This window comes from Scardinius erythrophthalmus (genome assembly GCF_964197995.2).
Source record: "Scardinius erythrophthalmus genome assembly, chromosome: 24".
Lineage (NCBI taxonomy): Eukaryota > Metazoa > Chordata > Actinopteri > Cypriniformes > Leuciscidae > Scardinius > Scardinius erythrophthalmus.
Genome location: NC_138244.1, coordinates 32,123,719 through 32,151,573, shown reverse-complemented (window position 1 = coordinate 32,151,573; position 27,855 = coordinate 32,123,719). Strand labels below are relative to the sequence as shown.

The window sequence follows — 27,855 nt, the reverse complement described above, 5'->3', positions numbered from 1 at the left end:
TGATAGTCGAATAAAACAACGTTGAGGGCACAAAGACACATGAATAAGGTTTCCCCCATGAACAAGTTAAGTCGCCATGAAGGTACTTGAAGAAGGGAAGAAAACTCCTCTAAATTTGAACGCTTGCTCTTTCTCCTGTGGCCAGTCTAGCTGTATTCTGGCAATTGCATGAGTGACCACCTCGAGTAACTCATGCGCTTTATCGTGGGAGGAGTGCTCCGAGCTGGTGTTCACCATTTAATTCCTCAGAATTAAATGCAGCCAAATATCAACCAGAAAAGTAAAAATGGTCTGGATGAAAGGCTGAATATATTTAGTTTCAACAAAGAATCATAAAATCATATTTATTTGAATTCTGTGACGTGAGACTGTTCGCAGAAGGTCGGTTTAACTAGTCTGTCTGCTTCCTGACCTTGGCTAAGAATTTATGGTTAGCATTAGCCAGCACTTTTAAATTTGCTTTGATATCAGGCGCTCTGGCTCCCGGCAAACAAGTGACTATGGTGGCTGGTGGCTCTATTTTCACTTTCCGTGTAATAGAATCGCCAATAACTAGGGCACTTTCAACAGGATTCTTATTGGGTGTTTCACTGAGTGGGGAGAATCTGTTTAATGTTGTAATCGGAATGGAACAGCTGTGTTTTGTCCTGTGACTATGCTGCCAAACAGTCACCCAGTTGCCCTGCTGCAGGGGCTCCACTACTGGAACTGAACAATGTACAGGGCTCGCTAAACTAGTCGCATCCAAAGCAGTATCTAAAGCCCTTGCATTCTTTCAGACTATCCTCGGTTGAAGTTTGGATGTGTGTCTCTAATTCTGAAATCTTCTCCATCAGCCTGACTATCTCCCTGCATTTATCACATGTGAAATCCTCACCGCTGACAGAGAAGGCTATACTATACATGTGGCACGCAGTGACCATGACCTATGGCAATGTGTGCATTGGCTACCTTGCTGACCGGCTTAACACTAGTGACTAGTGTTATGATTAGTAAATCACTCCACAAGTCTATAAACATGATGCTGAGTTTTACTGTATTGATTGTTCTTTTAGTGTGACTCAGACACAACGAGCATCTGAATCAAACATACACATTTAGCATCGCTAATGAATTGTTCTTGGAAATGAATGCATCATTATTATACTGCTAAATATGGTTAATGCTGTTTAAAGTTCAAATGCTTATATCACTTTAACGGTTTTCATATCCGTACTATCCGCAACTGTTAGTTTAAAACATTTTTAACATGAAGCCAGTTTAAAACTTGATTGCTCGACTTCGGAATTAATAACCGGAATAATCACACAATATGCACAGAGATCTGGAATAAAAGATCATTCACTTATGTTAGATGTTGATTCCAGATGTGTTCTGAAAGTGCGCTGCAGACTGTTTAAAGCAACACTCATCACTCATTGGCTGCTGATGCATTAGCAACCAATCAGCTGTGCTATGTAGATAATTATACCAAATGAGTTAAAGACCTATCAGCCTGCACCATCTAGAGTTTCATGCCTGAAATGGGAGCTCTAGCGCAAGTTCGACCAGGAAGACTCAAATGTCACATCATTCATTAACCACAGATCTAGTCAATCATCACTCGACATCTGGAGTATATAAGTCCGGTTCACACCCATTACTACGTTCGCAGATACTGACGCCGGCATTCACTCACTCACATCTCGATTGCAAACCATAATGACACAGAATCCAATCGGTGATTTTTGATCTCACCGACTCTGAAGATGAAATAGTTGCGCCTGCTCCTCTCACTGTACGACGCAGCTCTAGCATTCACTATCGTGACTCTCCATGGGCTCAGTGGTCTTCTGAGAAAATGATTAACTTCTTGTGGCTCCACCCATTCCCTTCAACAGCAATCTGACGAGAGAAGATCTCCTCCTACTGGCTTCCAACACCCTGGGCTGCTCCTCAGGTACACCTGCGGATTCCCTCCCGACAACTCCAACACCGCCAGCTCAGCCAAAGATAGCTGGTAGGAAACGTACAGCCAAGTTGTCTTCTACCAGAGCTGTTAAATGACTTAAGCCTTTGGCGACAATTCCAAAGTCTCATTCAGGTCGTTCAAGGCCTCTCAAAGACAAAGGTCTCGAATCTAGGTTAAAAGATGTTGAAAGCGCATCTGTTAACCACGCTCCTGGATTTCCTATGCCCTCTGGCTCCTCCCCGGCTCTCACTCCTCTATTCGGACCAGGTGGTCTCCGAGATTCACCTTCTACATTTTTTGCTACACCAGCAGCTGTTCTTTCTACAACTAGTACTCCAGTATCAGACGCACATACAACTTCTCAGTGTAAACTCTCTACTGCTGTGCCTGCACGTGTTTTCGGTAGGCACTTTGTTCCACCAGCTGCTGCTACTGTGTCCCCTTTACTAAGATCACACATCATTCAAGGTAAGGACATTTACTTGGCTACTCTGCTGCTCCCTTGACCAGCAGCAGATCAACAAATGGTGAACTGCGACGACGTGGAAGTTTTCTTAAAGGAGAACTCGGCAACTCTAGCGAACTCTAGTCACTTCTTCGCTGATTTTCCCTTTTGTTGTCGCATGTTTTCCCCACGAGCTCCCCCTACAGCTGTGGGGGGGCGTATATTTCACAACACGGTCGTAAAAAACTCACTTGTGGCGGCCTCCTCCCCCTCTCTACCGCTGCTCATGTGCGTTTGTTTTGATCAGAGCAAGCCAACTGTATCGTGTGGAGCTATGTCTACCGAGGTGGGTAATCTGGTAATACATCATACATGCGTGTGTGTTTGTCGAATTGCCGTAAAGCAATTCGTGTTTTGCGCTCGTTCTCATTCTCGTTCTCGCTTCTCACGAGACTTCCAATTTCTATCTTGCCGGGACGGTAGTCCCCAAGTTGCAAGGTTGATTTTCCGCCTGGGAACGCTGGGGGGAGCGGGGAAAGTCACCAATATCACCAGAACAGGTTGTTTAACCATCCAAATGATTTCTAGACAGTTTTATTAAGTTAAAAAAGTTACCAAGTTCTCCTTTAAAAACCGAATTCGTTATTGCCTTCGGCATTTACAGAGATTTGCCAAGCTTTTCCTGATCGCCGGTAAGAACTTGATTTATACATAGCAATGATGGCAGACTTTAATCAACGATATGGGGGCACATTATGTTATGAATATCACAGATCTTTCTCTGTAAAATCGCCCTCTTTCATCACGCTAACTAACACTAAAATACACTTGTCCATTACAGACACTGAACTATTTTGGCGGCCAAAAAACTCTGACCTGTGCAGTAGTAGCTCTCACAGACACTATGCATCTTTCTGCTAAAGCTCTTGTCAGCAGATTTCCGGCCGCTGTCCACGGTGCTGAACCTGTAAGCGCCACTTTTGATGCTAAAGGTCACCCTATTATTGTTTTCAATGGCATTCCTCTCTGCAATAACTTCACTGAATCTGTCTGCTAGAGAAAGAAGTCAATAAAGGTAAAATAATCGGTCCTTTCAAATCTCCTCCTTTTTCTCCCTTCTGCGTTAATTCCCTTGGTGTAGCTACTCCCAAATATTCATTGTACCTATTAACCCATCGGATTGGCTCCATTTCAGTGTGAAATGGGAATCCAAGTTCTATTTCGCCGTCAGGCTCACCTTTGGGTCTGAGAGTCGTCTGCATATATTTAATTGTATTTCCGAAGCTCTGTGTTGGATCCTGTTTAACGTCTGCAAGCTCCCATTCGTTTTGCATTTGCTTGATTGATTTTTTTTTTAATCGACGTCTCCTCAAACCTCTATTTTAGATGCGCATAAACAGACTTTTAGTGACGTAGGCGTTCCTCTTTCAAAAGAGAAAACATTAGGCCCTTCAACCTTCAAATTTAGGTCAACCTCAAAACACGACTGCTCTCTCTTCTCGGCCACCTTATTTTCGCTATGAGTATTATCCCCCAAGGTAGAGCATTTATTTCTTAATTTCAGCATTTATTAAGCAATACTGTTGTCCTAGATAAGGGGTGCCTGTCTGATCTCAGTTTCTGGAGCAACCTGCTTCACAGCTGGAACGGTATTTCTTTTTTCTATAAAAACGTTCCCAAATAGCGCGTAGCTTTGGAACTATTCACTGATGCTGCTCCCTCTATTGGCTTCTGGGGATTTTTCAAGGGCTATGGTTCGCCAAAAAATGGTCAGTTAAATTTCCTACCCTAAATTCAGACTCCATTTCTTCTTTCAGGCTTTCAGACATCTCTGCCCAGCGGCCAACTCAGATCCAACACTATACCCGACGCTATCAGAAACTCTTCTGGATTAAATGCTCATTTTAGTCATCTGATAAATTCAGCCAGACATTATATCAATAAAGCTGTAGCAACATCAACTCCTAATATAAGGCTTACAATTCTGCTTGGTCTTCGTTTATCATGTTTTTTTTGTTTTTTTTGCAGATCATATTTCTTTTCCCCCCATTCTAGTCACAACAGTTTGTGTTGGATACACTTTGTCCACAACTTCCAATCTTGTAATTTGAAAATCTCAACTTTACACAAACTGCTCGCAGGAATTCAATTTCACGGCAGATTTTACGACCCCTATTTTCCTTTTTTTTTTTTTTTTTCTCTCGTCTGTTTTTTAAAGGCTTAACTAAAGCCACGCATAATGTTCCCGACCGATGCCTCCCCATAACAAATGCCTATATTAGAAAGGCTGGTAAACTCCCTGTGTCATGGTCTATTCTCAGATTATATTAACGTTCCCCTGGAAGCCATGTTTCTAGCAGCTTTCTTTCGGCTTCATGCGTCAAGCATTCTAAGACCGATTCCTTAGGCTCAGGCATAACTATCACAATATCTAGAATTAACAATAACTACTGGCCCTTTTTTTCTATGGTACGCTTTCTCAAAGCACATCAGCAGCCATATCACCCTGTAGCCCAAGACTGGTTGCCCACTGAAGCTAAGCAGGGCTGAGCCTGGTTAGTACCTGGATGGGAGACCTCCTGAGAAAACCAGGTTGCTGCTGGAAGAGGTGTTAGTGAGGCCAGCAGGGGGTGCTCACCCTGTGGTCTGTGTGGGTCCTAATGCCCCAGTGTAGTGATGGGGACACTATACTGCCAAAAGAGCACCGTCCTTCGGATGAGACATAAAACCGAGGTCCTGACTCTCTGTGGTCATTAAAAATCCCAGGATGTCTTTCGAAAAAGAGTAGGGGTGTAACCCCGGCATCCTGGCCAAATCTGCCCCTTGGCCTCTTTCCATCATGGCCTCCTAATCATCCCCATACACTGATTGGCTTCATCAATGTCTCCTCTCCACCAGTAAGCTGGTGTGTGGTGGGCGTTCTGGCGCAATATGGCTGCCGTCGCATCATCCAAGTGGATGCTGCACATTGGTGGTGGTTGAGGAGATTCCCCCCTTCCATATGTAAAGCGCTTTGAGGTCTCAGAAAAAGCGCTATATAAATGTAACGAATTATTATTATTATCCTTGCACCCCTAATCACTCTGCCCTATTCATACTCCCCTATGGTTCTCCCAAATCAAGAGAATCATTTAGAACTGATCTAACGACCGTCCTTCAGAACTGCGGGCTATCATCTCATCTTTACACCAGACATTCATTCAGAATCGGTGATGCTACAACAGCATCGTCGTCAATCAAGCTCCTGGGCAGATGGTCTTCTTCAGAAGACTATATAAGATGCAATGCTCAAACCGTCAGGAATGCTAAGCAAGCTCTCTCAAGTAATTTCAAAGGTACATTCTTAATTCAAACTACTGTTGGGGGTGTTTTTCATACGCTTTAATTCCCAATTCTACCCCACTCAGGGCCTAAGCAACCGTTCTAACTCCACGGGTTAAGGGTCTTCATGCTCCCCAGTCTAACGTGACTCTCTATACTGAACCTCAGAACGAAACCACATTATGTATTACTCACATCCTCTTTTGCTAACACTAAAGATAACTTTGTTACTTAACAAGCATCAGGTAAGTTTACAGCATATCATAAACCCCTTATACTAAATCTCCTGCGGTAAGTATACTATCTATACAACATTTACATTCACATTTACATTTAGTCATTTAGCAGATGCTTTTGTCCAAAGCGACTTACAAATTAGGACTAAATTATGCGAGTCATCGTGAAGAGACAAAAACAACACAAGAAGTGCTCAAAATACGAAGTTCAGGCATTGGTCAGTGTAGCATAAGCCCGATAAGCGAGGATATAAAGGAAAAGGAATGTTTTTTTATTTTTTTATGAGGTTAAAGGAGAACTCCGGTCAATTTTAACATTGAGCTAATTTTTTTGTACATTTGGAGTGCTGTCAGTACAGAGAACAACGACAAAAATCGGTGTTGCCTACAACGTGTTATCCTCTTTTTAAAATGTGCACCCTGTTGACTTCAATGGGGAAAGTTTTAAACCTGCTTTTAGGCTCTTAACATCCTTGATGTGTCATTACAAGTGCCCAGGTCATGTGAGTGATTCCTTCTGAGTGAACGCGGGGTTAATCTGACTGCAGTAGATGTGAAAGAAATATATAAAAAATTATGTTTATTCAGCCAGCGCACATACCTGTATTTACATCCTGTTTTCGGTCGAAGTCCACAGTAGTCGATTGTTGAGTTCACGCGCGTAGGTTTAGTACCTATGATCACGCGCGTGAACTCGACAATCTATACAAAAATACATTTCATAGGACTCTATTATTCTTAAACATTTTAATAAATTATTAATGTTAAAAATAAGTTGTTGATCTGATTCATTATCAATTATTGAATTTAGTTGATTAGACAAGTTGTATTGAAATTTTAATAAACAAAACAAACCAAATGGTTTTCGAATTTGTTATAAAAGCATTTGTTCAACCAAAAAAAACCCTGTTTTCATTAATTTAACTGATGATAAACAACCATAATTTAATAATACCGTTTATTTATTTAATAATTGATTAATACTGTAAACCGTGATAATTTCTGAGATGGTTATCATACTGTGAAAATCTACAACCTGGGAGATATTTTTATCTAAAAATACATATTTTGACTTTGAAATACATTTAAACTATTTGTTAGTCATAATTTAAATTATTGACATCAGCAGCTTCATCATAAACATTACTGAAAGGCACAGGCTTAGTTTGTCCTTAATTTCACTGATCCTCCTTATGAAAAATAGAAAATACTAAATAGACTAATAATTTATCTTAAAAGGTCCTAATCTGTTTTGTGATATTTTCTTTCCCATCAAACTAAACCTACTGTGACTTCCAACAGTTCCTGAGGAATCGGTTCCCAAAAAAAAAAAAAAAAAGCCAAACAGGAAACATGAACTAAGGTCAAGGGAACGTTTGCTGGGATCAGTAGTTCACTGTCCATCCAGACACAGGCCGTGATGACACTGCACCTCCCTTCTCGGACCACACAAGACCACTTAACTAGGCTGAATACTAGTTGTAATACATGTGTATATGATAGTAAGTTTATGATAAATCATGAGCTGAAATTAGAAAAGTAGTTAACAGTGAATTAATTATGATGTGCCCCCTCAAGTAAAGTCATGACCATAATGATGCATTAAGTCATTATTTAATGTTAGTGTATGGTTAGTTAATAATGAATTAATTATGATGTGCCTCCTCAAGTAAAGTCATGACACGATGCACTTACAAATCATTAACTGAAATATGAATAAACATATACAATAAGAGTCCATCCTTATTCCTTTACAACCATGGTAAAAAAAAGAAAAGAAAAATATAAAAATTGTGTAGTTCTTTTATTTTTATTTATACAATTAAAAACATATGGACTTAAAAGAAAGCCCAAACATACCTGTAAAGACACACATAAGGCACGGTTACATGCAAACAAGCTATAAGCTAAAGCTAATCGAAGTATATACATTTAAACAACTAAAAATACAGTTAATTACTGTACATAACCTCCTGAAAACTCCCAAATACAACATGCATGCAAACATGTCTTTAATTATTCATTCTGTTTACCAAAGCAGTCCACATTTATGAGATTAAAATGCCAGCATTACCATATGAACACAACTACCGTGCGGCGCGAGCACCGAGTGCGCCACTAATGAGTATCCCACCAGAAAGTGAAACAAACCCTACATACTGTAGTTCCAGGAAGAAAAGTAACTATCACTAAACAGGCCTAAATTAACTATAAAAATCAGAAAACGGTTTAGATCAAATTAAATTAATTAGTGGTAGTTATTAGTTTATTTTCCACGTTTGGTTAGATGGATCTGTGTAATTAATGGCTAAATAATCATGTGCCATTCCAATTATTTGTCACAAAGATGCAGATGGCAGATTGTGATATTACAGTTTAAATTATGGCAGTATTAAATTATATGTTTAATTCAAATTTAGATTCTTATTTATTCTTACGGAGCCTGATTGATTTAGTTTACCCCTAAACGTTAATTAATGCATTAACTATCAAACATGTACTAACATGTTTAAGGCTGCTGTTATACATGCATGAATCATTATGACTCCTGTCGTAGTTAAAGATCGCTCTTCATTGGTTCATTATTAGTTCAATTTAGTATCAATTTCCTTTCTCAGTTCTTGTATGAGCTTGTATGAGCCATATTAATTTAGTTTTCTTTAACTTCTGTTTGTTATTAAAACTGTTATTTCCGTTATTTCCTGATTCCAGCACAACAGTCATTGACCGCGAGAAGAGTGCGGATGAGCGTTTGGAAGCGTGTGTTGGAGTAACACGCTTATTGGACTGAACATTTTGCTTATTTATTTCTCAACAATAAATATGGCTGAGCATCTCATTCTTACAAGTCAAGACGGATCAGCATGACCACAAAGGTACAAGAGCATCGTCAACAAAAACAACAAAGGATGTTTTACCAGTACACAACTGTTAAATAAATCGTATTCATACGTTCTCTTGCCTCCTGAGTCTCTGGTAGAAATAGATAAATATCCCCATTCCAGCACAATTCTAACATATACCAGACTATAAACAGCACTATGTAACTAGCGTAAGTCCTCATTCTGAATTCATACAGTGTGATAGCGTTGTGTTATAAATCTACATTTGCTAATCACCGATAATAATCACTGACGCTCATATCTCATGTTCATATGTAGACATGGCGGAAAGAAACGACTCTCGTTCCTCAGAACTGCCGAAATAGAAATAGCTTGTCATCAAGATGTGCATTTAACATTTACTGCTCAGCTATGTTCTCTGGTACTAGTTTTGCATACATTAGTTCCGGTGAGTCAGTCCCTGTGTGTTAGTTCCTGTGTGTTTGTTAGTTCCTGTGTGTTAGTTCCTGTGTGTTTGTTAGTTCCTGTTTGTTAGTTCCTGTGTAAGTTCCTGTGTGTCAGTTACGGTGTGTTAGTTCCTGTGTGTTCCTAGCTCCATCGTTCAGTTCTCTGTCTGGTGTCTTTAGTGTTTAAAGGCCCCCTGAAATCAACATTTTAGTTTTATTAGCTTTTAGTATGAATATGTTAGGCTTAAGGTTATGAATAAGCTGGTGTGTTAAAAAAACAATGACAAAATTTGCATTTAGGAGATATAAGCACTCAAAACTTATATCACAGATTTTTATGACATCACCGCGGACTTCAGCTTCTCATCAAATCTTCTGTCCAATCAAATACTCTCTAGAATGTAAAGTGTCCCGCCCCCAATGCTATAAAACCACCCGGCCAAAGCGACCGTTGACACGTCACGGGGCAATATGGGTTTTTGCCAGGGTCGATATTGTCCATGCCAACTCGAGGCACGGATGTACCAATACAAATAAATAAAACATCTCCAGTTTGTCAGATACGAGGCGTTCTGTCGCTGAAATGTGTTGTTTTTTAAATCAAGCTGAGATCAGTGGTGCGGATACAGTCTTCACTCGTGGCTCACGCACAGTCTTCACTCGACCGCTTTAATCTATCGCCGTCGCGGACTTTCTATTCGTTCCGGTGAAATCACAAAACAAAATGCACACAAATGTGTCCCTGATTGATATACAACCACTGATTGACACATTCGGTTATGATGAGGAAAAAAAAAACTATACGAGTGTGCGGATTAGAACCTGATCAGAACCCTATTGGCTATTTGAAAAGGGGGAGGAGCCATTCAATATGTCCCGCCTTAGCTTCCTGTTTTAGAGGAAATTACGTCAACGAATCACACAAAGCTGTGCGTTCCAAGGCACTTCAGCGGGCCTTTAAGGTTGGTTCTGTTAGTTCTACAGTGTCCATCTGTTTTGTTTTTCATTTGTTTAGTAAAGTCTGATTGCTGCACACAGATCCTCCACTTTACAGGAACATTCTCAGAACTTCAGTTAACAGGGAACAAGTCAAGGTTCTCTCAAAGTTATGAACAAACGTTCCTCCAGTAACTTTAACAGAACGTTTGTTCAAAGTTATCTGGTCTTTAATAATGTCCTCAAAACATTAGCACAAAAACATTATATGTCATTCATGGAATGTTTGTGTCTATTTTATCTGAAATGTTACTACTAGTTTCAGAACACTCAAAAGTAACATTTCAATAATGTTAGAATGATCAAATTAAATGTTCCCATAACGTTCATAAGCCAAAAAAAGTTTTAAAAAAGTTTTTTTTTTTTTTTTAAATGGAACGTTTTGAACGTTCAGAAAACATTCAGAAATAATGTTTTCATAACTTAATGGTAGCAAAACATTTCAAGAACATATTTTGTTAGCTGGTTAGTGTATTTTTTAAATCAAAAGTTCTACTCACATTAGTCAATGCAATCTGAACAAACATGAACAAGTGTAATTTTATTAATTAACTGAGAAAAACAAACTAAAAGTCCATGAAAATGAAATTGTGACGGTCACATGTTCTCCTTTTGTCGTTCCCGCCACTGGTTTTTTATCCTCGGTTACCGTCATTATGAGTTTCAGCTGTGTTTAATTATCATATCTGTTGTGTTTGCTTCATAAGTTGTACCCTCACAGTCACTCTTGGCTCATCGTCTGTGTCAGAGGTTGTGTTTTGTTTTCCTGCCAGTTTGGAATATTAAAGCCTTTTGACTCTTATCTTCATCTTCATTGTGTTTCCTGCAAACTTGTGTGACCTTTAACAAGTCTTCATAAATGCTGTACTAATATACTGCTCATTGTTAGTTATAGCTAATGCATGAACATATAGGGGGCATTTTAACTAATTAGAATTCAATTAAAGTGCTACATACAATAAATATAAGTAGAATTATCTTTACTGAATCTGATTTTTCTTTTTTAAATTTGTATGAACATTTGTTTGTGTTTATAGCTCTCGTCACCATAGCAACGGTAGTAATCATAGCAGTATGAACAGCAGCAGCTCTGCACAGGAAGTGAGAGGAGAGAAGTCGTGAAGATGCAACAGGTTATGATGAGGCCTTGTTTACTCAGTGTCATAACAACACGACTGACAACACAACCGCAGTAATGTACAATGAAGCATGTGTCCTGTACTCAAAACTCTACATGTACTCTTTCATGATGAAAATAACGTCACAATGCAGCAAATCTTAATCATCACTACACAGGCGTCATTCAAAAAAGAAAAGATTAATGGTATCATTTTGTAAGCAGCTGACACATGTAGTTCTCGGGAAACTTTGACATTCAACTTTCCAAAATTAGTTTTTCCAACTCCAGTCTGACTGTTCTTCTCTAGAGTTGGACTTTGGTGCACTGCTTATTTCACGTGACGGTCCACATACAGTACATGTGATCTGTGACGAGAGAGCCGTAGCATACAGTGGATGAAGTAGATGATGAGGGTGATTTAGAGGAGAGGGATGAATCAGGAATCATGATTCATAAACAGGTTCCCTCTTCTTCTAAACACACTGAAAGTGAGAAAGAGACAGAGAGCGTTTGAGGGAGGCGTAGAAGGGAGTGTTCATATGTGTACCACCCTTTCCTCTCTCTCTATTAGTTCTGCCACTGAAATCTCACCTCACAATACTCCGAACGTACAGCAAGCTCTGTACCAGCTCTATTATACAGCAACCAACCTTCCCTTACAGATTCCCTCGCCGGCGATCAGGATGTGGATGGTGCTGCTCGGACTCTTGTCAGGATTACTGGCCTCATCCAGATCACAGTCTACCACAGGTGAGAAAACTCGTCAGAGTCTCTGTATATTGACTATGAATGGAGCAGCGCTGTCTGAATGCAGATCAACACTGAAGAGAACAGGATATGCTGGGAGCTGCAAACTTCAAGAGCAAACCAGCAGCGATCCAGAAGAGTTTAGGCTGTTTAAAAACTGAGTCAAATAGAAAGATAGGCTAACTAAATGAGAGAGAAATACAATGGTCTAGAATGTGTAATGTTGGTTCCAGATTATTCCTCACATGAAGCCTTTGAGCATCACTTTTTGTGTTGTACCGCATATGCAGGAAGCGAAACCTCACACCCCTCCCTAAAAAAACCTGTTTTCGCAAGACTCGGCGGTTACTGTGGTAACAGTTTGTTCTGAAGTATATCACAACTTCGACAGTTGACTTAAGTTGGATGGATAAATCTGTGCTTTGCTGCTGTGCTGTATTGTTTTATATCATTTATGTCTTTTTCACATCTTAAAGCACCTCTTTTTTTGTGACTGAACTGTTGAAATACCAATAAATACCTAAACGGAGAACCAAATAAAGCTAGTCAATCCCACAGTCACTCCGTTTGACTTTGATCTCTCTCACTTTGTGTGGGGTTTTTTGAGGTGTTTTGTGTAAAGGCTCAGCATGATAGATGTCAAAGTAAGACGTGTGTGTGTGTGTGTGTGTGTGTGTGTGTGTGTGTTTGTGTTGAGGGAAGGCTGAGAAACTCTGTTGGTTGGAGAGGCATGCTACTGGGCAGCTGTAAATTTCAGCACTTCAAAAGAAAACCAGCGAGAGTCAGAGGAGTTTCAACAGTATCAAAAGTCCCATACAGAAAAACATTATATTGAAATATATTTTAGTGTGTGGCATATATTCCCAAATACATTGAAATATATTTGCATTGTTGTTCACTTATCATTTTGAAATATATTCTGAAATATAACAAAAATATATGATGTTAAGTGTGAAATATATTTACATTTATAACATGTAATGTAAAATATATGACAAAATATATGGTCATAAAATGTTTAGCTTGCTAAAGAAGGGTCGAAAATGTATTTTGATCACAGTAATTCCTCTACCTTTTCCCCTATACACAACAGTAGGCTACCATACTTCACTACTGTATTATGACACACAGCTATAATAAATACTGTACTTACATTTAAATGACTGCAATGTAAAATAACAGATAGTTGCTTTCCTAGGACTATTAGGCCATATTAGGTGGCACGTATCTAACACTAAGTGCAATTACTAGATTTATTGTTGTTTTATTGACATCTTTCCTGAAGTCATTTAAATATTGAAAATATGCACAATATTTATGATGCAATTATGACAGTGACACTCCAACAGTGAGGTACACTTAAACAATAGACAGATCTCAGTGTCTAACACTGCACACACACACTATTAAATATCTGTATTTAATTCTGTAAAAATAGGGAAAAAAACTCTGCATTCTGTCTGTTATTTCCTACATAAAATTGTCATTTTAGGCCAATAAAGTCAGTAAAGGGGCAGCCGTGGCCTATTGGTTAGGGCTTTGGGCTTGTAACCAAAGGGTTGCTGGTTTGATCCCCAACCAGTAGGAAAATTGTGGGTGGGGGAAGTGGTAGAGCACTGTTCTCCCATGCCCATATCCACGGCTGAAGTGGTCTATCTAAAAAATAAATTGAAAATGTGTTGTTTGTTTGTGAAAATGTTAACTTTTTAAATTTCTAAATATGTTTCAAATTAAACAATTTGCAAAAGTTAAAACATATATGAACATATATTTTAGTTAAATATATGAATGTTTACATATATTTATTGGGCCAATTTCAAATATTTGCATATATTCCAAAAATATATTTTGAAAATATATTTTGGGGTGAATGAAAATGACTGTCCAGATTTTTCCCGATGTAAATATCCTCCTGTTAACACAATGTATAATCCCGTTGTAGTCCTTGCGTCACCCCTCACGTCACTTACTTGCTTTAGAGTGAGTCTTATACTCTCCTGAAATCCTACTCCTACAAAAGTCTTACTTTTTACAAAGAATTTTTGACACTCCAGTCAAAGTTTAAGACTATTCATAAGAGTATTTCTGAGAAGTTTTATGCAAATGGACCATGTTATTTTTTGTCTTGGAAACCTATACTTTTGCTAAATAATCCCTGTTTTTGTTTGTGTTTTTTTTGGGAAATCAACAAAAGTTGTGCAGGAAGATTCTTTGGCGTTCATGGGTTAATCAAAATATTAAAAAAGCCCAGCAGCTGATTATTAGGCTGAAAATAATTCTGAATGACTGACCCTGGTAAATTTATTTAGGGTGTTGACAATTTTCTGAGAATCGGCCACAAGGTGACACTTTATCAAGATAATTGTTTGTGCTAAAAACCTGCTAACAAGGACTAGAATAAAATGTTTTCTTCTAAGTCATTCTTCCCTAATTAACCATATTTTGAATTATGCTTAAAAGGTACTGTCGAAAAATTATATAAAATTTTATTTGAATCTAAAGTGACTTTCAGTGCATTTAAGGTGTATATATTTAGCATTTTTTGACCATCTCAGCGGCAATTCAGAGTTGTGGGAGGAGGGAACAAAGGGTACAATAGTTACCGAGACGTTCCCTTTCTGTTGGTCAGTTTCTACGTTGTGTCGAAAACCACCACTAGGGGTCCCTATACTAAAGCCACAACTACTGAGCTGCATTACGGGCTCTAGGAAAGGTCACTTCAGCTTTCTTGTTAATTAATTTAGAGTCTAATTACAGCTGAGCTCACCTTGTTGTTAATGCTGGGAAGTGTTCACCTTCTCTACAGAGAATGGAACACTACAGAGACCACATCCTACCTAAAGAGGAGGTTATTATGTGGAAAATACATCCTATGGACTTACCAATGGAAAGTAAGACTTAGGGAATAGTCTCTGTGGAGACACCTTCTAGGGGGAGAGACTATCAACCACACGGTAAACCCTCAGGTTGGTAGGCCAAGAAAATGGCATCCACAATCCAGTGGGCTATCCTTTGCTTGGAGAGAGCCTTCCCCTTCTGCTGTCCTCCAAAACAGACAAAGAGCTGATCTGACCTTCTAAAGCTCTGTGTGTGATCCAGGTAAATGTGCAAAGCCTGCCCTGAGCACAACAGAGATGCACGCCCCTGGAGACTTTTCCTAAGGGAACTCCTGCACATAGAAATGATAGGTCCATCCAAGGGCTGAATGTGATGTGTGACGCGGCACCATGCCCATCTCAGACCTCGGCCATGAAGCCAATGCTGAAGCATATGCATCAACCCTGGCGCCGTTATTCCGGCCAAGGATGCCATATGCCCCAGAAGCCTCTGAAAATATTTGAAACAGGCCGAACGAGGAGGGAACAAATTCAAGCAGTTCACCACTGACCAAGCACGATCTTCTGAAAGACGTGTTGTCATTTAGACCGAGTTCAACTCAACATCGAGAAAAGAGATACCCTTCACAGGGGGGAGAGCTTGCTCTTCTTCCAATTGATCTGAAGTCTTTGTCAGCCTAGGTACTCGAGGACCATGTCCCTGTGTGCTCACAACAACTCTCGAGAGTGAACTAGAATAAGCTAGTGGTCAAGGTAGTTGAGGATGCGAATGCCCAGGGCAGCCTATGCGACTTCGTTCTGCTGGTTACTGCTATGCCTGTCCATTGAAAGCAAACTGTAGAAATTATGTTTTATTAACAAAGTTCAGGAGGAACACGTTCTAATTATCTATCCCATCATCACGCCATTCCCATCATCACGTCATTCCAACCAGCTGTCAACAATCAGTAATCATCATGTCTACCCAATCAGCTAAATGAGTGGAGGCCTATATTATTATATACACACAGTCGACTCACCTATGTTTGTTCCTCGACAGTTTTCAGCATCCCTCCACCACCCCGTCTCCTCACACTCGTCTGGTTACTTTCCCAACCAGAAATACGGGGGGAGTACTCTGGGTTCAGGCCAAAATACCGATCTCGGATCCCTTTCCTCGGACAGAATGCCAAATACTTTACTTTATCTGATTATTTGTAAGTGTGGACTTGTGAAACAGCCTATGCCGAGGACAGATCGAGACATGAAAGTAAGCGCCCTTCAGGTCTATTTCTGTGAAGTGTACCTGAGGCGGGGTTTCTGTGGCGTTGTGGAACAAGGCTTTCCACGCCGGGAGACTTTGTGTCCATTGATGTTCATGGTGCAAAATTTGTGCTGAAGCGCTTACATTGTTCTGGGGGTCCACTGTGGAAGAGGTCGTTGACGGTCGAGGACGCTGGGGCTCGTCGTGGCTCGTCACGCCTATCTGATCCTGAGAGCGGACCTGGTGCAAGAGAACGTGAGGAGGCTAAGCGTCTGTGTCCATACAGGCTCTGTTGCCAGTGTTCGATGCCTGGCCGTTGTGACAACAAGGGCCATGAGCATAGTGTGTGTGTGACCCAGGGAAAGAAGAAATTGCTCTTTTTCTGACATTGTGGTAGCCGTCTGCCTGGGAGCGTCTGGCCATAGTAAATAAATGCTCTTTTTCCGTCCCTCCAGCGAGAGAAAGGCTTGTCCCAAATCCTGGGGCGATCAGCAGATCAGATACGTATGGGTGCTCCATGTGACGTCATAGGACCAGCATCAGCCAGTGGGATTGGTGGGATTTCACACGTGCTTCAGACACCGGGTTCTCCACAGCATCAACATCTGATGGGGGAAGAGAGTTGATGTCAGGTTTCTCAACAAGAAATCCTTCCCCCTAGGATACACCTGTGCATCTTTGCTCATCGCTCCTCTGGAAGCTTCCTTACTCCTCGTTCCTCGCCTCCTCGCAGTGCAATTAGAGAAGAGAGATGTCCTTTAAAATGGCTTTGTTTGATTGGTTTCTGGGACACAGGCTGGAGAACGGAGGATCAAGGAAACAAGGAAGCATCATTTTGAGTTTTGAGAAGCCCCCTACATCTTTGCATTTCGTATGTTTATTTTCTGGTTTGATCTGTTCCCATGGTTATACACTATGGTCAACTCAGTGTCTAGTTTAGTTCCTCATTATTCTGTGCAATTATCACCCTGTGTTTAATGTGTGTCATGTGTTGGTTTTTGTTTTAACATTTAAACTGTTGTGCCTTATTTGTTTTTCTGGAATGTCTTCATCTTGTATTGTTGGAATAAATCAGCCTGTGATTAGATCCATGACTCCATTACTCCATCCACCGTAACATCTAGACTGAACAGATAAATGTGAAGTGTTATTAACTGGTCCCAAAGCTCTTGACCATTCTCTAGGTCTCAGTGTTGTCAGCTCCATTCCCTCTTTAGACTGATTCAAGCTCAAATCTGCTCTTTTGAGAGCGTTTCCTTTCTCTACCTTTGTCTGTTATTCTTTTCAGAAATTCTTGTGTTCTAGAATGGCACTATGTAAATATAATTCGTTTATTTCTATAATTTCTACTCTGTCTTTCAGTGGTGCGCTCACGGAGCTGCAGCTATGTTGGAGTGTTTCACGTAGAGGGGAGAGAACGCTATAGTCTGACGTTTGAGATGGCCAAGAGCTTGTGTGAGGAATTATCGTCTTCATTAGCCAATATGAAGCAGGTGGAGGAAGCCCATGCAGCAGGACTACAGACATGCAGGTCAGACATCACCTGAGTTCTTCTATTCAACTGAACATCACCTAATGACTTCCATCAAACTAAATACAGACATGCATTTTCTCTGCAGGTATGGCTGGATAAACAGCACAGAGCTGGTGATTCTCCGTCACAAGGCAAATGATCAATGCGCTGGCAACCAAACAGGCGTCATCAAGATTATTGATGACGGAAATAAATATGACGCCTTCTGTTACGATGCTAAAGGTTAGATTTGTGCAACATGGTGTATGTTTTGGTCAATGCATGATCAACTATCTTTTTAACAAAACCTTATATTTTAAACAGATTTGTCAGTGAAGAACTGTACAGCTCAGATTATCCCTGACAGTTCAAAGAAAGCAGATGCCAACCCCGTCACAGCATTTACAGGTATCAGCACAGCTTATGCAAGCCTTCAAATCTATGCATTTAGAACGAAGACACTTTTATCTGAAAGATCTCGCAGTGTAATATCCTGTTAACTGTTTTTAGCTTTTCCCCCCATCACATGTTTTGTAAATCATCATAAGTTAGGTAATATTAGTAAGCTTTAACACTTAAAATTCATCCTGCGAAAACCATTTTGTTAGTTGACATGTAGTTACAAAGTTACTTATAGTTAGTAGAATACGTTGAAATAAAGTGTTACTGTTGTTTTGTTCGGCATCATTTTAATAAAGTGATAAGCTGCAGCGTATTCAAAAAAATCTTAACATTGATAAAAGCACGAGTAACATTAAATATACATACACAAAATAATATGAAAATAATATCAAAGTAAATGTTAGAACAAGTATGACATTTGTTTGTGAGGTTGTGTATTGTTTATTGTGCACTGGATGGTGCTGTCCCGCTTCTTAACATGTGCTGAATGGTCAGTCGAGCAACAAGATCACATCTCATATCTCTGCAGTTAATTACACTAGTTGTCTAATTTAATGTTTATAAATATCTTTAAGATTACTTACTGACAGCAGGTTGAAAATTTGTCAAAAAAGGACCACTCAATGTTTGGTGTGCATTTAACAAAGTTCTGCATAATCGTCATTTCACAGAAGCCACATCACCCCAATACAATACTGGGGCAGAAGAGACTGAAACTTCAACATCTGAGGCTTTGGGAGATACATCAGTGTCTACTCCAGTTCACTGGACACAGACCAGTGACATGCCGAGCCCAGAGGAACACAAGGAGCCCGACCAGGCTCACGATACAGACGATACAGAGAACACAGAGGAGTCCACAACCGTACAACCTAATGCAGACGCCACAGGAACGGCAATGGGTGAGAGAACGTCCACTCGTGAAACAACAACAGCTCATAAAACAGGTGATATTTCATTATTAAAATGGTTCTTCTGTGGCATCACTGTGAAACCTCTCTTTTTGAACCTCTTTATAAGAATAGTTCTGACTGAACTCATTTGAACTGTGCCGTATGTGTGCTTCTGTCTTCGTTACTCCAGGAGACGACAGCCCTAACGACAGTTCCTCATCAGATGCGACCGGATCATCAGGTTAGAAAGCCTCTTTATAATATTATCATGCCCAAATCATTTGTATTTGTTTTGAGACTGCTATTTCCATTTCCATTGTCCGGCAGAATTTAGTACCAATGCCAATTTGCAAGCAGTTCTGAAGGCCCGGGTCAGCTTGTCTCAGTGTGTTCAGTTAGAGAGTTAGATCTGGGCTCAGCAGGACTGGAGCTGAAGCTGATCTACGGTGGCTGAGAGAGCTCAACACACTGCAAATGAGGAAAACACACGCAAATAGAAAAACACCCGCAAATTAAGAAAACATCTTCATCAGATTCACAACAACATGTGCTCCAAATACTCACAACACAACCAGGTACAGAAACTCGCTGCAAATAGCACTGACCACAAAGGAAATGTTTCCAGGGGACCCAATAAGTGACGAACCCGGGTGGGGCACACTTATAGCTCAAAGACTACTTTTTTTTTAAACGTTTTTTTTTACTTTTTTTACTTTTACTTTTACCAAACAAACAGAGATGACATGTTTATGACACATAACTTTGTATACAATATATATAAAATGTATTAATAATATGTTCAATATCATCAGAAGAATACAAATTAGAAAATAAGTTAACAATGAGCTGAAAAAAAAAATAATAGAGGAAAAGAACATGAGGGTGAGATATTAATCTGTACATCAGTTATGTTGTACACATTATGTCATGTCATGTTTAAATAAGTTTCATAAGAAATGTTAGGTAATGCAGGGTCCAAAGATGAGATGGCAAGGTTTAACATTGAGATATATAACGCATATTCGAAAAACTTTTTTGTATAAAACGTATATTTAATTGCAACAGTTATGTTTACAGTAATAATAAGATATTTCCGTCGTAAGAACAGCGATTCAGTTGATGGACGCCATGCTGCGTTGTCATGGGAACATCCCAGGTGACAATAATGAAGAAATTACGTTGTCTTTCGTTGATCCCTTCATCAAGTGCGTTCCAAACTAGTGCTCTGCTCACTCCACAGTGCCCCCTACAGGGCTCAGCCATCTGTCCTGCTCACTCCACAGTGCCCCCTACAGGGCTAAGGCATCTGCCCTGCTCACTCCACAGTGCCCCCTACAGGGCTCAGGCATCTGCCCTGCTCACTCCACAGTGCCCCCTACAGGGCTAAGGCATCTGCCCTGCTCACTCCACAGTGCCCCCTACAGGGCTCAGGCATCTGCCCTGCTCACTCCACAGTGCCCCCTACAGGGCTAAGGCATCTGCCCTGCTCACTCCACAGTGCCCCCTACAGGGCTCAGGCATCTGCCCCGCTCACTCCACAGTGCCCCCTACAGGGCTCAGGCATCTGCCCTGCTCACTCCACAGTGCCCCCTACAGGGCTAAGGCATCTGCCCTGCTCACTCCACAGTGCCCCCTACAGGGCTCAGGCATCTGCCCTGCTCACTCCACAGTGCCCCCTACAGGGCTAAGGCATCTGCCCTGCTCACTCCACAGTGCCCCCTACAGGGCTCAGGCATCTGCCCTGCTCACTCCACAGTGCCCCCTACAGGGCTAAGGCATCTGCCCTGCTCACTCCACAGTGCCCCCTACAGGGCTCAGCCGTCTGCCCTGCTCACTCCACAGTGCCCCCTACAGGGCTAAGGCATCTGCCCTGCTCACTCCACAGTGCCCCCTACAGGGCTCAGCCGTCTGCCCTGCTCACTCCACAGTGCCCCCTACAGGGCTAAGGCATCTGCCCTGCTCACTCCACAGTGCCCCCTACAGGGCTAAGGCATCTGCCCTGCTCACTCCACAGTGCCCCCTACAGGGCTAAGGCATCTGCCCTGCTCACTCCACAGTGCCCCCTACAGGGCTCAGCCGTCTGCCCTGCTCACTCCACAGTGCCCCCTACAGGGCTAAGGCATCTGCCCTGCTCACTCCACAGTGCCCCCTACAGGGCTCAGCCGTCTGCCCTGCTCACTCCACAGTGCCCCCTACAGGGCTAAGGCATCTGCCCTGCTCACTCCACAGTGCCCCCTACAGGGCTCAGCCGTCTGCCCTGCTCACTCCACAGTGCCCCCTACAGGGCTAAGGCATCTGCCCTGCTCACTCCACAGTGCCCCCTACAGGGCTAAGGCATCTGCCCTGCTCACTCCACAGTGCCCCCTACAGGGCTAAGGCATCTGCCCTGCTCACTCCACAGTGCCCCCTACAGGGCTCAGCCGTCTGCCCTGCGAAGGGAGCAGGGCACAAGGATGTTCACGAGCAGTAAACACGTCCCACCCGGGTTCGTCACTTACTGGGTCGCCTGGAAACATTTCCGTTGTGGTCAGTGCTATTTGAAGCACATTTCTGTACCTGGTTGTGTTGTGAGTATTTGGAGCACATGTTGTTGTGAATCTGATGAAGATGTTTTCTTAATTTGTAGGTGTTTTGTCTATTTGCATGTGTTTTCTTCAGTTGCAGCGTGTTGAGCTCTCTCGCCTAAGACTTGCCTAAGACTTTTGCACAGTACTATATATTTTGTCATGTGAGGTCTCATCACTCGAAGCTCCTGCCAAAGTCATTATATCATGACCGAAATGATTTAAACAGTTTGTTTGAAATAACATGTAACGTGTTATAATCCTTTTACAGACTGGCTGATCATTTTACTGACGATTTTGGCAGTTCTCCTCATTCTGCTTTTCTGTATCATTGTAGCAACCAGAAAAAGGTATGTCTTTTTTAATGGAGATAATTTATATTAAAATACATATCTGTCACAACACCCACACCTGTGGTTTTTGAACTATTTGTGTTACGCGTTTCTGGGAGTTTTGGCCGCCGTGTGCAAGTGTGTACTTTGAGTGTGTGTAGAACATTTGAGCGCTCATAAAACCTTAACAGCAACTGATTTGCCAACTTTGTCTTTAAGTCATACTGGTTAAGAAACCATACTCGGACACAGTGTGCACATTAACACTGAAGTAATATCAGTGTTGTCATCTTGGTGAAGATCCGCTTCATCCCTCTGGAACGTCATGCACTGTGGAGTACACTAAACCGCTCTGATGTTGTATTAGGGTTAGTGTGGATATTTTCAGTCCTGGGGCGTGCGCTCTCTAGTGGGGGCAGGTGTGGGTATTTGACAGGCCTGAAATGTCTTTAAATCAAGTGCACTTAAAGATCTGTGTTCCAAAAGAATAAATGGACAGTAGTGTCACGAACTAAAGAAATAGAAAAATAAACTAGAAAATGTTTGGCTTTATAACTTTCAAACTATTGTATTTCTTAAAAAAAAAAATTACTAGCAGCTATTTTCATAAGTTAGCAGTGTTATTGTGTTTAACTGAATGTGCATATTGTATTTACCCACAGATGTTGTGGCAAGAAAAAGACTCTGATTATCACAAAGAGCAGCAGTAAAGACAACGGTGCAGGAGCGGCATTCACTCAGGAGCCGGAGATGGTCACACTCGTCAACTGAGGAACAGAGAAAACCCAGAAAACATTATAAACATACATGACCAGAGAAAGCCATCTGGGAATGAGAACGAAAATAAGAGGCCTTGAGACTGAGGTTTGAAATAAATCAAGAGGAGGCGAAGGATTTACGGATCAAATCTGAGTGCTCAAGAACACCTGCTGTGTGTGTGTGTGCGCGTGTGTATTCATTTTAGATTTCAGTATTAATCGATTTTTAATTTTACACTAGTATATTTGTGATGAAGTCATTTTCTTCAGTGGCTTTGCTTGGTGTAATTACACTGGTGAAATCAGCGCTGGTCCGATGAAAGACATTTCAGTTTACATTCATCACTTGGTCTCCTGCTTTCTGCTCTTCCCTTCTGCAAACCCAAGATCAGCCAGAGTTAACATGACAATGAGTGGACTTTGAACGACAGATATTGGCAAAATCTGATTTTTTTTTCAGAGAGAGAGAGAGAGAGACACAGAGAGAGACAGAGAGAGAGAGAGAGAGAGAGAGAGAGAGACAGAGAGAGACAGAGAGAGAGAGAGAGAGAGAGGTCTTGTAAAGACCTCCAGGTGTGACGATTGTCTGAAGCCTGTAGAGTAGAGCTGGTCTCTCTGGCCCTTGAGGGCCGCTGTCCTGCAGAGTTCAGATCCAGCCCTGATCACACACTCCTGAACACACACACCTGATCACACACACCTGATCACACACTCCTGAACAAGCTGATCGAGCTCTTCAGGGTCACTAGAAAGACACAGGCAGGGGAGTGTGTTCAGGGTTGGAGCTAAACTCTGCACCAAAGTGGATCTCAAGGGCCAGAGTCGCCCAGACCTCAGGCAATGAATTGTCTGATTCACATCACTGGAGCCTCTTCTTCAGGAAGACTGTATCTGCTCGTCATTTCTTTGGAGTTTTATTTCTTGCACACAGCACTGGTGCTACAGACGGTGAAATATCTGGAGCACAGACCACACAAAATACAGTTTCTGTCACCATCTCTAAAAAACAACCAAAAGTAGTGCAGGTCATCACTTAAACAGGCATCTGCTGAAAAATCCAGCAATGGTGTGAAAAAATAGATCCTAGCATGAGATTTTGACACATATGACTTTCCAAATGAGCATGAAAGTCTTTAAAAACAGCTTTAGATTTTGGACTTTCATTATCAAGTGGTTATTGACTGGAAGAGCTCTTCTCTTAACCTCTGTAAGTGAACAAACTGTCTGCCCTAGTGAAAAATAAATATACTAAAATGCATTTGAAATACATTTATTTTATGCTAAGTGTTCTACAAATACATTTACATATTCATGTACTTAATATGAATACCCTGCAATTGTGCTGTTGGTATCCTAAACTGGTATACTTAAAGTCTGCTAAATTGGAAGAACTAATTTTGTACTAAATGCACTTTATCCATAAATAGGTCCAACTAAAGATATACACTTTAAATCACTTTCATTTAAAGACTGATATTATACAGAGATTATACTACACACATTTTAGCTGAATGGGTATGTGTGGGTAGGTTTTAGTTGTGTGTGTGTTTCAGATTTTCATTGGATCCACAGCCTGTCAGTCTTCATTAAGGAAGATGACGTACCGGTTCACACTGTCAATCACATTACGCCGCCTTCTTCAGAGACCCGTATCTCCTCCACGTCCACAGCTTCTCGCTCACTTTGCTGGTGCTTGTTCACTTGTGCTTGTTGTTGCTGTTGTACATGGCTGTTGCTAGAGTCCTTCTTTACTGCGTGTGTTTAATCTTTGATTGAAACGTTTGTCACATTGTGGTTGTAAAGTGTATTGTCTTCATCCTGTGCTATCTTCTTCAGTCATCACGTGGTGTGTGAGGTGTGAGAGTGCTACACCCTGTAGTTCTGTTATCTGGTTAGTCAGCGTAGTTTAGTTTAGGCGTCTTGACACTGAAGAATTTTCTTTTCTACATTTTTCTTTTCGTAGTTAGCCTAGCTGATTAAACCTAGTTAGCTTTGTTTTGTTTTATTTATTTATTTGATTTGGCATCTCTCGAGCTTGCCTTCCCACCTTGTTTTTGAATTGTTATTTGTGTTATTTGTTCCTGCGTAAATATCATTTTCTGTTCACCTTTTCACTTTTGGCACTGTAGAATAAACACTTTTGAGTGGAGTTTTGATTTGATCCTTTTCTTGTATCGCCCTGACCTTGATATTGATTAATTACACATCTTTATTTAATCGATAACACTTTATAATAACGTTCAGTTGTAAGTCATTTATAAGTGGTTAGTTAATGATGAACTAATCATTTACAAGACATTCATAAATGATTAGCAAGTGATATACTAACATTTTATGTATGTTTTGTAAATTCCGTTACAAGTCATTTACAAGTGATTAGTAAATGATTAACTAATTATTTACGAAACATGACTATGCGTTCATAAATGATTAATAAGCGATATGTTAATTATTGTATGTATGTTTTGTAGATTCAGTTATGTAATTTACAATTGAATAGGTAATGATTAACTAATCATTTACAAAACATGACTATGCATTTCATAAATGTTTAATAAATTATATATATATTTTTGTATGTATGTAGCAATTAGAGGGTGCAGAAAGTGTTGTAAATGCCTTGAATACACGTACAGGTCATTTGTAACGGGTCAGTAACAGTGTTCAACACAATGATGTGTAAACGCATGAATAAATCATTTACAACACTTTCTGCATCCCCTAATCTAAAGTGTACACTATTCATCACTTGTAAATGTGTTACACATCATCCGTAGATTACCACTTCAAGAATCAATAAGGCATAAGAGCTACGAATGTTATCTATGAATGATGTGTAACACATTTACAAGTGATGAATAGTGTACACTTTAGATTAGGGGATGCAGAAAGTGTTGGAAATGATTTATTCGTGCGTTTACACATCTATAACAGGTGTTGAACACTGCAGTGTGTAGTGTAGTGTAGTGTGTAGTGCAGTGTGTAGTGTAGTGTAGTGTGTAGTGTGTAGTGCAGTGTGTAGTGTAGTGCAGTGTGTAGTGTGTAGTGTAGTTTAAGTGCTGACTGGTGAGGGTATAGGCAGCTGTCTTCTGTAGTGTGTAGTGTAGTGTAGTGTAGTGTGTAGTGTAGTGTTGTGTAGTGTAGTGTAGTGTAGTGTGTAGTGTAGTGTGTAGTGTAGTTTAAGTGCTGACTGGTGAGGGTATAGACAGCTGTCTTCTGTAGTGTGTAGTGTGTAGTGTAGTGTGTAGTGTAGTTTAAGTGCTGACTGGTGAGGGTATAGGCAGCTGTCTTCTGTAGTGTGTAGTGTAGTGTAGTGTGTAGTGTAGTGTGTAGTGTAGTGTGTAGTTTAAGTGCTGACTGGTGAGGGTATAGACAGCTGTCTTCTGTAGTGTGTTGTGTAGTGTAGTGTGTAGTGTAGTGTTGTGTTGTGTTGTGTTGTGTAGTGTAGTGTAGTGTGTAGTGTAGTGTGTAGTGTAGTTTAAGTGCTGACTGGTGAGGGTATAGACAGCTGTCTTCTGTAGTGTGTAGTGTGTAGTGTAGTGTAGTGTGTAGTGTGTAGTGTAGTTTAAGTGCTGACTGGTGAGGGTATAGGCAGCTGTCTTCTGTAGTGTGTAGTTTAGTGTGTAGTGTAGTTTAAGTGCTGACTGGTGAGGGTATAGGCCGCTGTCTTCTGTAGTGTGTAGTGTAGTGTAGTGTAGTGTAGTGTGTAGTGTAGTGTGTAGTGTAGTTTAAGTGCTGACTGGTGAGGGTATAGGCAGCTGTCTTCTGTAGTGTGTAGTGTGTAGTGTAGTGTGTAGTGTAGTGTAGTGTAGTGTGTAGTGTAGTGTGTACTGCAGTGTAAGTGCTGACTGGTTAGGGAATAGACAGCTGTCTTCTCTGAAACACATAGAGTCTTTAACCACTGTGCTCCTGATATGAGCAGAACATACAAAAAAAATGAACAATTTATTAAACATTTATGAAACGCATATTCATGTTTTGTAAATGATTAGTTAATCATTAACCAATCAAATGTAAATGACTTATAACTGAATCTACAAAACATACATAAAATAATGAACATATCACTTATTAATAATTTATGAATGCAGTCATGTTTCATAAATGATTAGTTCATCATTAACTAACCACTTATAAATGACTTACAACTGAACGTTTTACCGTTACGGGTAGAAATTTCCCCAAAACACTGCTTGCATACAGACAGCTGGCCTGTACTCACACTCAACACTGCAAGACCAGCTTCAACGGCTCCGGTTTGCTTGAGAACAGCATGACTGTGCTGGTTCTCCAGCTATATCAGCACTAGATCAGCACTAACCAGCATAAACCAGCCTGGACCAGCATGGAATTCATGCTGCACATTTCAGTAGGAATGTGACTGACAAAGGACATTAATGTTCCACACGGGGCCCACAAAATCCAAAACCTAACAAGAAATATCTTCAGACAAACATTTTCTTTATTTGCCAAAAATGGCAGACTGCAGGAATACAAAACTTCTTGCTTAAAGGTAGGGTAGCAATTTCGAAGCGGTTTGCAATAGCAAGCTTCTCAATATCCTCAATGGTGGGCCAAGGGGTAAGCAGAGAATCCTCAGGTGAAGTGTGCAATTGCGGTGCAGTTATTTCTGGCTGAACCTGGCTGAGATGAAGGATGCTGGGAAAGTTCGGTTTCCCTGCGGCCCCATCTCCCAGGCCGGCCTCTTCGGCGACACTGTCGAAGACTTTACCCATCAGTTCTCGGCAGAACAGAAGCAGACAGAGGCGACCCAGAGATGGAGGGAACCACTCTTACCCAGAAGGTGGTGAAAGCACTGCTCCTTCCCCCGGAGGAGGGCCGGGAGGAGAATCTTTTGTTTCTGAAAGAGCTTGGACCAGCGGTACCCATTCTCAATAAAAGTCGTCTTCTCACGCATCTCCAGCCGAACCCTTGAAGGTTCCATTGAGCCAGGTAAGAGTCACACCACACTCACTGCCTGTATTTCAGGGCGCTACGCCTCCTGGGTTGGGCCTCGTTGCCCCTCCATGGGTACATCTGTAGATCTGCTACTTTCACAGAGTTTGGGGGCCTGGCTAGTGCTTCCAAACCCGTCTCGTTGACTCATGGCAATCAGAGGCATCTTATTTACCTCGGTGGCAAGCAAGACACCCCTGTCCTGCATGCGAAGATCGCGGTCTTGCTGGTGAAGATGAAATCAGGGTTTTC

General features: G+C 41.0%; 1 protein-coding gene across 1 annotated transcript; it reads left to right on the top strand.

Moving 5' to 3' along the window:
- Positions 1–76: 76 nt before the first annotated feature.
- Positions 77–24,795, top strand: cd44b (CD44 molecule (IN blood group) b; the record flags this gene model as incomplete). Its single annotated transcript, XM_081355907.1, has 10 exons — positions 77–82; positions 1,881–1,999; positions 11,930–12,108; positions 17,548–17,716; positions 17,805–17,941; positions 18,023–18,106; positions 18,772–19,047; positions 19,184–19,234; positions 21,829–21,907; positions 22,552–24,795. The coding sequence occupies 10 exons, from the start codon at positions 77–79 to the stop codon at positions 22,658–22,660; spliced, it is 1,209 nt and encodes a 402-aa protein (XP_081212033.1). The 3' UTR covers positions 22,661–24,795.
- Positions 24,796–27,855: the final 3,060 nt, after the last annotated feature.